This window comes from Gymnoscopelus microlampas (genome assembly GCF_963454915.1).
Source record: "Gymnoscopelus microlampas genome assembly, chromosome: 18".
NCBI classification, from domain to species: domain Eukaryota; kingdom Metazoa; phylum Chordata; class Actinopteri; order Myctophiformes; family Myctophidae; genus Gymnoscopelus; species Gymnoscopelus microlampas.
Window position 1 is genome coordinate 30,285,075 of NC_139955.1, and position 10,000 is coordinate 30,295,074.

At 41.9% G+C, this 10,000-nt stretch overlaps 1 protein-coding gene across 1 annotated transcript in view; it reads right to left on the reverse strand.

Annotated features, from left to right (window-relative positions):
- Positions 1 to 10,000, reverse strand: part of aff2 (AF4/FMR2 family, member 2) — a 121,000-nt gene that overhangs the window by 62,972 nt on the left and 48,028 nt on the right. Inside the window, exon 5 of the mRNA XM_084041752.1 lies at positions 2,388 to 2,432. Coding sequence (XP_083897878.1) covers positions 2,388 to 2,432 — 45 coding nt within the window. The remainder of the gene's footprint in view (positions 1 to 2,387; positions 2,433 to 10,000) is intronic.

Below are 10,000 nucleotides of genomic sequence, written 5' to 3' on the forward strand. Positions count from 1 at the left end.
TGAAAGAGCGTGAAAGGAGCGAATGAGCGAACGCTGCCGGCAGTAAACAAAGGAAATGACGCAACGCGTATACACATACGTCAGCACGCCAGTCTGTGTTCTAAGCGATCATCAGAGCAGAAATCTTGCGCCGTCTCGCCGATCCCCAACACATCTGCGAAGGTTTCTTGCGGGACGGATATTGTAAAGATCAGTGACTGCGCAAATGATGTGCACATACAGTATGATCACCGTGAACACAAGGTCTCTCCGCTGCTAGGCTGACAGCCAGACTCCATTTCACTCTCATTACTCCGGCGCTAGTCAAAATAAAATTATAATACCTAGCATAGGTGCAGTTACGAGACTACAATAATATCATTTTATATCAGGATTTTGCGATAACGGCAATATCGTTACATTATTAGCGGCTAATGACCTTGTCTAAATATGACTGCATATTTGGGCAGGGTTTCAGCCCGATCTGACCGACATTAAGGATTATACATGATACAAATATAAAGGATGCTAAAAGTGCAGGGGGGAAAAAAAGGAATTACTTCTTTGGCCTACTGGCAGCATGCAAGAAATGTGGCACTAATCAGTCCAGCCCCCAGACACACAGACAGACACACAGACAGACACACCCACAGACAGGCACACAGACAGACAGACACACAGACAGACACACACACAGACAGACACACAAAGACTCCTACAGAGCCACGTTGTGCAAATGGACTCAGGATTTTACTGGTGAGAGACCTGGTTTGGCTGTTAGGGAAGTTGATAATGGGGGGAGGGGAGCATTGTTGTCTCCTCGTCTCCGATTGTGAACACTCAGATCCTTACACTTGACTTGGCTTTAAAAGTCCAGGCTGAATTGAATAGCGCTCTGACGCTATTGACAGGAGCTTTTCTCGCAGCTCGCTGCCTGCCTGACACTGACACACACAGTCTGCTAGCCTTCAATTTGAATTTTGAATGAGTTTTGAAAGGAGGACAGGAGATGGGGAGAGGGAGACAAGAAGGAACGGATAGAGAGAGAGAGAGGCATGCAGAGAAAGAGAGAGAGAGCGCACGCGGCGAGAAAAGGAAACCATGCAGAAGGTTGTGTGTGACGAGAGGAAGATAGAGAGAGAATGGAAAGAGATGAACACAGAGAGAAAGGGGAACAAAGAGAGCGTGAAGAAGCGCGAGAATGAGAGAGGAAAAAGAGAGAGAAAGAGAGAGAGAGGGATATCTCCTGACAAGAAGTGGTGAGAAAGCACTTACGGCTGACTGAATACAGAATTGGAGAGAAACACTGTTGCTTTGACATCATTCTGAAGCAGTGTTAATTTTGTAGACTACCTTTTTTCACTGTTGAAAACAAAAAAAATAACGAAATAAAAACTATGCTATGACGACTAAAACTATGATTAAATGACTAAATATATAGATGATTTCGTCAACAAATAAAAACTAGACGAAAATGTTAACTTGGAGAGGAGATCCAGTAGAACTAAGACATGTCATATTATGCTTGGTTGTGCGTGGGTGTCACACTCCAAAAACAGCCTATCTACAAACTCACACACAGCACGACATGTTGTGAGCTTGTAGATCGCCTGTTTTCGGCATGCAGTTACAGTAAGTATAAATGAGGCATCAAGGACCACAAAAAATATGTTTTTATAGACTAAATCAACTGTAGACTTAGATGACAAAACTCTTATGATATTTAGTCAACTAAAACTAGATTAAAACAAAAAATATTTCAGATGACAAAAATATAACAAAAACTAAATTGAATGTATTCAAAAGTCTATGGCTAAAACTAAAATCTAAATTTGCAGTCAAAATGAACACTGCTTAGTTTGACATCACTCTGAAGCAACGCAGGGGAGAGGAGAAGAGAGCAGCAAAAGGAATGGAGAGAGGCAAAGAGAGAGGGGGAAGAGAGAGAAGAGGGGGAGGAGGAGAAGATGAAAGAAAGGCAAAGGAGAGGAAAATGTGGAAAAGATTGTTCCATGATGTCATTCTGAAGAAACAAAAACATTTAATCTAAGACCAAGCCAATCTCTCTCTCTATCTTTCTGTCTCTCTCTCTCTACCTCTCTCTGTCTCTGTCTCACTCTGTCTGTTTCGGACGCTCTCTCTCTCTCTCTCTCTCTCTCTCTCTCTCTCTCTCTCTCTCACTGTCTGTCTGTCTCTGTTTCTATGTGTCTCTCTCTCTCCCTCCAAATCAGACTCTTGGGAGAGCATCAGGAAACTCTTTGTGCAAACATAAAACCGGCTAATACTCAGGACACGCGCATGTGTGTGTGTGTGTGTGTGTGTGTGTGTGTGTGTGTGTGTGTGTGTGTGTTCGTGCACGTATGCGTGCATGTGCATGTGCGTGCACACATTGTGTATATCCAACTCACCCGCAGAATCTCCTCCACACAGCTGGAGTCGTTAGACAGGCTGACCTTGAGAGAGAGAGAGGAGAAGAAAATTGGTTAGGGGGTGGGGGGCAGGATAAACAGTAAAAGATAAAGAGAGAGATTGAGAGAGATGGAGAGACAGTGAGGAAAAGGGACACACAAACACACTCGGAAGGAGTGATAGATAGACAGAGTCAGAGAGAGAGAGAGAGAGAGAGAGAGAGAGAAAGGGGGGGGGGAGAGAGAGAGAGAGTAGTGTGGTTGGTGACGGTTACCAAAACATTTCACTCATGTCTCATTTGGCTGGCAAGTGTACAGCACCACACACGCACACGCACACACACACACACACACACACACACACACACACACACACACACACACACACACACACACACACACACACACACACACACACACACACTTCTGCACACTTTACATATTAGTAAACCTGTTGATAGTATGAGGTCATCTTCAACTTTTTACTAATGACTGATAAAATCCACCACAGTCAGTACGTGTATCTGTTCGGTGTGTGTAATGTGTGGTGTGTAATTAGTGTGTGTGATGTTAGAAAGTGCAGTACAAAGTGTTGAAATGCTTGAAGTCATCAATGAAACATCCTTTTGTCTCTGTGTAATCATGCTGTAGACATGAGCTCAACCTCAAATACATCACCATTACATTCACAAGCTGAGGCTCCAAAGGTGGCCTTGGAGGTTAAAGAAACCAGCGTCTTGTGATTGAAATAGGCCTGCGACTATCGATTATTCTAGGAATTACTTTTTCGATTACTTGACTAATCAAGACGTGGGTTAAAAAAAACATACATATATGTATATATTTTTTTTTACATATCAACGAAAAGATTATCCACACAATTCTTTTATGATGCCCAAAATAGGAATCAAATATTGATTATTTTAATCGATTATTTTTTATGCTCGATTAATATGATTAGCTCAATTAACTGTTGCACCCCTAAACTGAAAGGTTACAAGTTCAGTTCAGTTCCCAACAACAGCACACACACTACAGCATTTATTTTAGTTTCAGATAACACATTTTCCCCCCTTTTGGTTTTAGTCTTACTTTTAAGTTAACTATAATAACCTTAACTGTTGGGGTCCATTTAAAGTTAAACAGACACTCAGGAATCTGCTGTGTTTGTGGCAAATAATCCTCTCTTAGCAAGTCACTTGACCCATCAGTCACTCAGAGAGGCTGTGGGTAAGAGCACCAGCCAAATGTCTAGAAAAGTTAATTCCATGATGACTGTTTGACAACCACAGCTCTTGGCATTAAATAAAACATTTTTCTGCCGTAATTACGTTACTAAGTGTCTTGAAAGTCTCCTTTGGTTTGTTAGTTTAGCTGATAATTACAATAAATGCACAGCCTGCACAATGCATAGATTTAGAAAATCATCGATAACACAATAAAGTCTCAGAAACGAATTTCCATTTAAAAGGCACCATGGATGATTATCGGCGAAAACTGTCACAAATTTTCTAAACATTTCAGAAACAGCAAAAATAGGTGGTTCGCAGTACAAGCTCACATCACATTGCATCGTGACGTGTTGTCAGTCTGTAGTGGTTCATGGCTGGTGTTCTGGATGTTGATTCTGTATAATGTCAGAATCAGAACTTTATTGTCACATCAACAGGTTTACAGGTGTAAAGACGTGGGTGCAATTCGGTTTTGTGCAAGCTCCATCATTTTGGGGACAGAGAGAGGGACAGCAAGGAGAAAAATGAAACATGTAAAAAAGAACAAAATCAAAGATATCGCTACACATACTATACATAGCACAAAAAACAGCAGGTTACATACTGTACCTGCTGCTGAGGTTAAACAAAAGGTGCAACAAGTTGAATCGCATTGGCATTGGCAATAAATAAGTACTTCACACAAATTAACTTCACTTGTGTGTGTAAATTGTTGGTGTTGTGGGTGTAGGTGTTGGCAGCCCGCTCGGTTTGTGGCGATCCCTCTCTGCCAGCAATCTGTGTTCACTCAGTGTCTCCATCCATCCAACCATCCATCCAACCATCTATCCAACCATCCATCCATCCATCCATTCATCCATCCCACAGATGGTAAGGTGTTCTATTCCACTCTGTTGATTTCCAGTGAATAGATCTTACAGTATGTATGTCTCAGTTTTAAAGGACTTTACTGTAATGGACACGCCACTCTCCCTTTAACCCATTAAGACCGGGAAGGCATCTGTGTCAAATTTCTTTGGCTATTCAAAAATTGCTCATAGCACGGCACAGAGTGCCGCGCTATGTATGCAAATCTTTAGCTTGAATATGTATATAAGCGAACATTTGTAACTTAATTTTTTGCTTTTGGGGATTTTACAAATGTCTTCTAAATCCTAACAGGTTTCTGAAAAATATATATTTCTATATCAGTGGTTCTCAAACTTTTTCATGTCAAGGACCCTAAAAATTATATTTGTTTGTCCGCCGACCCCTCATCTCAAAATATGTTGTTCCAGGGACCCCCAGAAGCAAAGATTTGAGTTACAAATGTTCGCTTTAAAAATATATATATTCAAAGATTTGCACAAATTGTCACGATTTTTCAAAAATAGCAGATCTACAAGCTCATAGAGTGGCACTCTGTGCTATGAGCTTGTACATCTGCTATTTTTGAATAGCCAAAGAAATCTTAAAATTTCACAGATGCGTTCCCGGTCAACATTAAACATCATGTAGTGTGTGTGTGCGTCTGAGTGTGTGTGTGTGTGTGTGTGTGTGTGTGTGTGTGTGTGTGTGTGTGTGTGTGTGTGTGTGTGTGTGTGTGTGTGTGTGTGTGACTAATTGATCTGATGGTGCAACTACACAATAGAATCCACAGTGTTAATTAAACTCAATCTAAAGAAATGACATACAAATGGATGCAGTAGGTGCATTTTTTTTAAGTCTCAGATTTCAATTAACACTGTGGAGTATACAGCTAATGCATGCTTAGCCGTAAAATGGAGAGAATAAAAAAAGAGAGCCACAAAAAAGAAAGAACGACATAGAGGAAGAGGTACATTTGAATTTTGCCAGAGGAAAGGGGGTTATTGTTCACAGAGATAGAGAAAATAATGAGAGAGCGAGAGAGAGGAAGAGTGGAAGAGAGATATGATCGAAAGAAACAGAGAGGGAGCGATGAAAGGCAGACAGAGAAAGAGAGAGGCAGACAGACAGACAGACAGACAGACAGACAGACAGACAGACAGACAGACAGACAGACAGACAGACAGACAGACAGACAGGAGATGGAGAGATGGAGAGATAGGAAAAGTATGGTGAGTAAGAGACGAAGCGGGAGAAAGAGAGAGACAAGAGAGAGAGAGAGAGAGAGAGAGAGAGAGAGAGAGAGAGAGAGAGAGAGAGAGATGCAGAGGAACGGACAGATGGAGAGAGTGAGGAGCGAGAGAGATAGAGAGAGAGATTTGAGGGAAATGTAGCCGAAGCAATTACTGAGGCAGAAATCCCTTTTCTCTGAAATAGCTGCTCAGATGGATAGACATCTGTACACATACACACACACGCACGCACGCACGCACACACACACACACACACACACACACACACACACACACACACACACACACACACACACACACACACACACACACACACACACACACACACACACACACACACACACACACACACACACACACAGATCTTACTGGGCATACTAAGTAGGAGTCTTACCAACGTGCCCTGCAGACAGTCCCTGTTGGGGTGAACACGCCCCTGGCAAGGTAAAGTACCAAGCCTACACACAAAAAAAAAGGCCTATAGTGACTTCTTGGGACAAATGTCAAACTTTTGTCCCCTGGGGGTCCCCTTCAGACGTGAAGGGGACCCCCGTCACGTCATCCGGCCGCCGTCCAGGTCACATCCGCACTCCTGGAATGCATAAGCGCCATTCTCAAACCCAAGACGTAAACAGAGGTGCGCCGTTTAAAGTGGACCTGAGCCAAGCGAGCCGTGAGGTGAGCGAGTCGCCGCGCCGAAACGTTGAGGCAACACCGTCCTAAGCCGTCACCCGTTTGCCGTTTTGGGAGTGAGAATGCGTTGACCATGCACCAAGTAACTCTGAGATTGTACAAATGGACTCAAATGGACCCATTTGGTTACATTTGTTCATTCTCAGAGTTAAACTAACACTGAGTATTTTATTGTGTTCTGTCAATGATGTCCCTTGTCATCGTTGTTTGTACTAGCTACTATCATACATTCATAGTTCCCAAGTTCTCACAGCTGTCACATATTCATTTTAATTAGCTATTTCAGCCCCCCAAAAATATCCTAAATTATCCCTACAAATTATAAAACATAATAAATTATTATTGTTCCTAGTCCCAGAAATAATTTGTATTTTCCAAATTCACAATAAAATGCAGGGTTAATGAAGCTTTTCAAAAGTCCAGTTAAAACACATTCCAGTGTGTCTAAATGTGCTACACGTTTCAAGTCAAAGCTTGTTGCAGCAGCAGCTTCAGCTTCAAAATGCGTGCACTGCACCTGCACGCGCGCGCGCGCGCGCACACACACACGCGTGTGATGTCCCATCACTTTATTCAATGTTGAAGTCCTTTCCTGACCTTGAAACTAACATATTGAAATTCAATGATTTATCCGTTGTCAGAGGCCTTGGAGGCCAGCCCATGACGTCAGCACACATTCAGAGTCAGACATGCTGTCTTTCAATGAGACTATTCCAGCACCTGTTCAACTGCTGTCTGTAGGCTCTTTTGCAGTAGAAATGTTGCTTTTACTGAGGTAAACATCCCCTTAATGTGAAATAGCAGCGCAGGTAGCAATTTCATGCTTACAGACACTTGTGCACACGCACACACAGACACAGACACAGGCACAGGCACAGGCACAGGCACGCACGCACGCACGCACGCACGCACGCACGCACGCACGCACGGACAGTTTAAGACACACACATTTAACATTTAAAGCTGTCTGAGAAACACACATTTGTCTTACAATCTTAGTGGGGACGTCAATATGTTTTTATGGTGTGGCTCTGAACAACCTCATGTCCATCTCTGACCCCCGAATCAGCACCGTCTTTCATCCATACCTATGTTTTATTATTCATTACTTTGATAAACCAGTCTTAAAGAACTTAGAACTTGTTCCTTCTTGTTATCACGACACTTTCTCCTTAGCTGAACTTCTAGGATCACACCTCGGGGGTCCATTTGGGTCGATTTTATACTCTCAGAGTTAAATTAACACTGAGGATTTTACTGTGCAGGACCATTATAGAAGTTCTATTGGTGTGATTTTTTATGTATTTTTTTATGTGAATGATGTGAAGCTTGTTATGAACTTATACTGTACATCTGCTATTTGTGGTGCGTGACACGATGCACAACCAAGTATAACTAGGGCTTTATTCTAATGGTCTGTTGTCTAGTTGCTAATTTACCTCTGCAACTGTCCTTAAATCCCAAGCCTTAACATGAGATTCTAAGATTTCTCTGAGGATGGAATCATTATATAATATAATGTATCTTTAAAGAATGTGTTTTTATATGTTTGTGTTTAGTCATGCTACTCATTATGTCTTCTGTACTGGTATTAAAACCATTAAGTGGTGATTACAGTGACATGTTTTTGTCAGAGTAAACACGCTGCTTTGTCTGTGTCTGTGCATGTACTTTAACCCATTAAGGCCTTAGGCTGATTCTACAAATGCCAATTTTCGTGCCAAGGACCCACAAAATGATTTGTATTTGGCCACGGACCCCCATCAGAGAATGTTTTGTGCCAGGGACCCACAGGAGAGAAGTAAAAAAAATAAATAAAATCCAAACACTTTCAAGATTTTTCAAAAAATGCAAAAAAATAGAAGATGTACAAGCTCGCAGCGCGGCACAAAGTGGCTCGCTGTGAGCTTGTATATCTGCTATTTTTGAATGGCCAACGCATAAAATATGGATAAAGTGGTTAAAAGGATTGTGATGCTGTATTAACACATTTTGCTGGGGACCCTCTGGGACCCCTGGGGGTTCCCTGTGGAACCACTGCTTTAATGGAAAAACATTGTGTGTGAATGTGTGCCTGTGTGATGAGTCATTATTAAATGGTGCTCATGATCAAAGTATTTGGTGCATCAAATTAGGAATGGACTAAACCACATGGACACACACACAGGATGCACACAGAGCAGTTGAAAATCTGGTTTTCATTTTCTGGGGGGATTGGGGGGGGGGCATCCATGCTTCTGCTTTTGCTATCCGCCCCATTCTGGTCATTCATTACAGCATGGAATTGTGGACAAAATCTTATCCAACGATAACAAAATATTCTAGGTTTTGGGTCTGAGAGTCTAAATCTCATCAAACGGTGGTCCGTGGCTCAAATGCCCAATAAATAATGGAAATATTGATATGAAAAGGGTTGAAAACCACTGTCCTAAAGGCATGTCATATGTTTAACTCAGTGGTTCCCAAGCTTTTCTGGATCAGGGCCCACTTGGAAATCACAAAAGTGCATCTGGACAAGTGGTCAGATCAGATGGGTGTGCCGTGTACATTTTCAGAGCTTTGTTTATTCTAATAATCAATCAATCGATGGTGTTCCAGCTTGGATCAAAATGTTTGTCACAATGATAACTACTTTTTAATAAATGTTAGAGCTCATAATAAATAGAAAAAGTGAAACGGACCTCAGTAATTTTGAGGCGTAATAAGGTTATCCCGTGCAGGATCAGAATGATCAAACCAACTAAAAAATGCAAATTAATTAACCTTGAAGTTCATTTTTTATTTCCAAGGGGCGTTATCAAGAGGCGCAGATCCAAACGGCTGTGGATGCATTCGGATAGACCAGTGGTTCTCAACTTTTTCATGTCAATGAACCCCAAATAGCCCAAAAAGTTCTAAGCATAAGTTCAATGAGGAAGATCACTTCTCTGGTGCTTTCATCTTCATCTTCACTTTGGTTTCTTGCTGGGAATTCTCCACAAAAATCCTATAATTCACAGCTTGAAGCGTGAGCACAACTAGACAAACAGAATCTGCCAATCTGCAGTCAGGCAGTCAATCAGGCGATTGGGCTCCGTCTTTAAATACCACTGCCACCACTAAAGCTGTCATTCTCTTTTCAGCAACCCATCTCCATCCCCAGCTCCACCTCATTAAAAGTCTCAATTGTCTAGAGTTGAGAAAGGAGGTTCATCTTAGACTCAGGGGGGGGGGGGGGGGGGGGGGGGGGTTCCCTCTCCTACTATTAAAAGCTCTTATTAATCTTATACGTTAAATGTTAACATATAATCAGTTAGGAGTCTAATCAGATTTATTTTTATTCAATAAAATCATTTAGTTTGCATAAAACTGATCTCTCCTTTAATATGTATTTGGTCACGGACGCCCATCTGACAATATTCTGTGCCCGGGACCCCCATAAAAGATTTGTTTTGTTAAAATATTTCAAAAATAGCAGATCTACAAGCTCACAACGTGCCGTGTCGCATCGCGTTGCATTGCGAGCTTGTAGATCTGCTATTTTCAACACATCTTGAGCGCTGAGTGACATGCAAGTTGGCCACAGCTTGATTTTAGCTAGTCCGTTTTC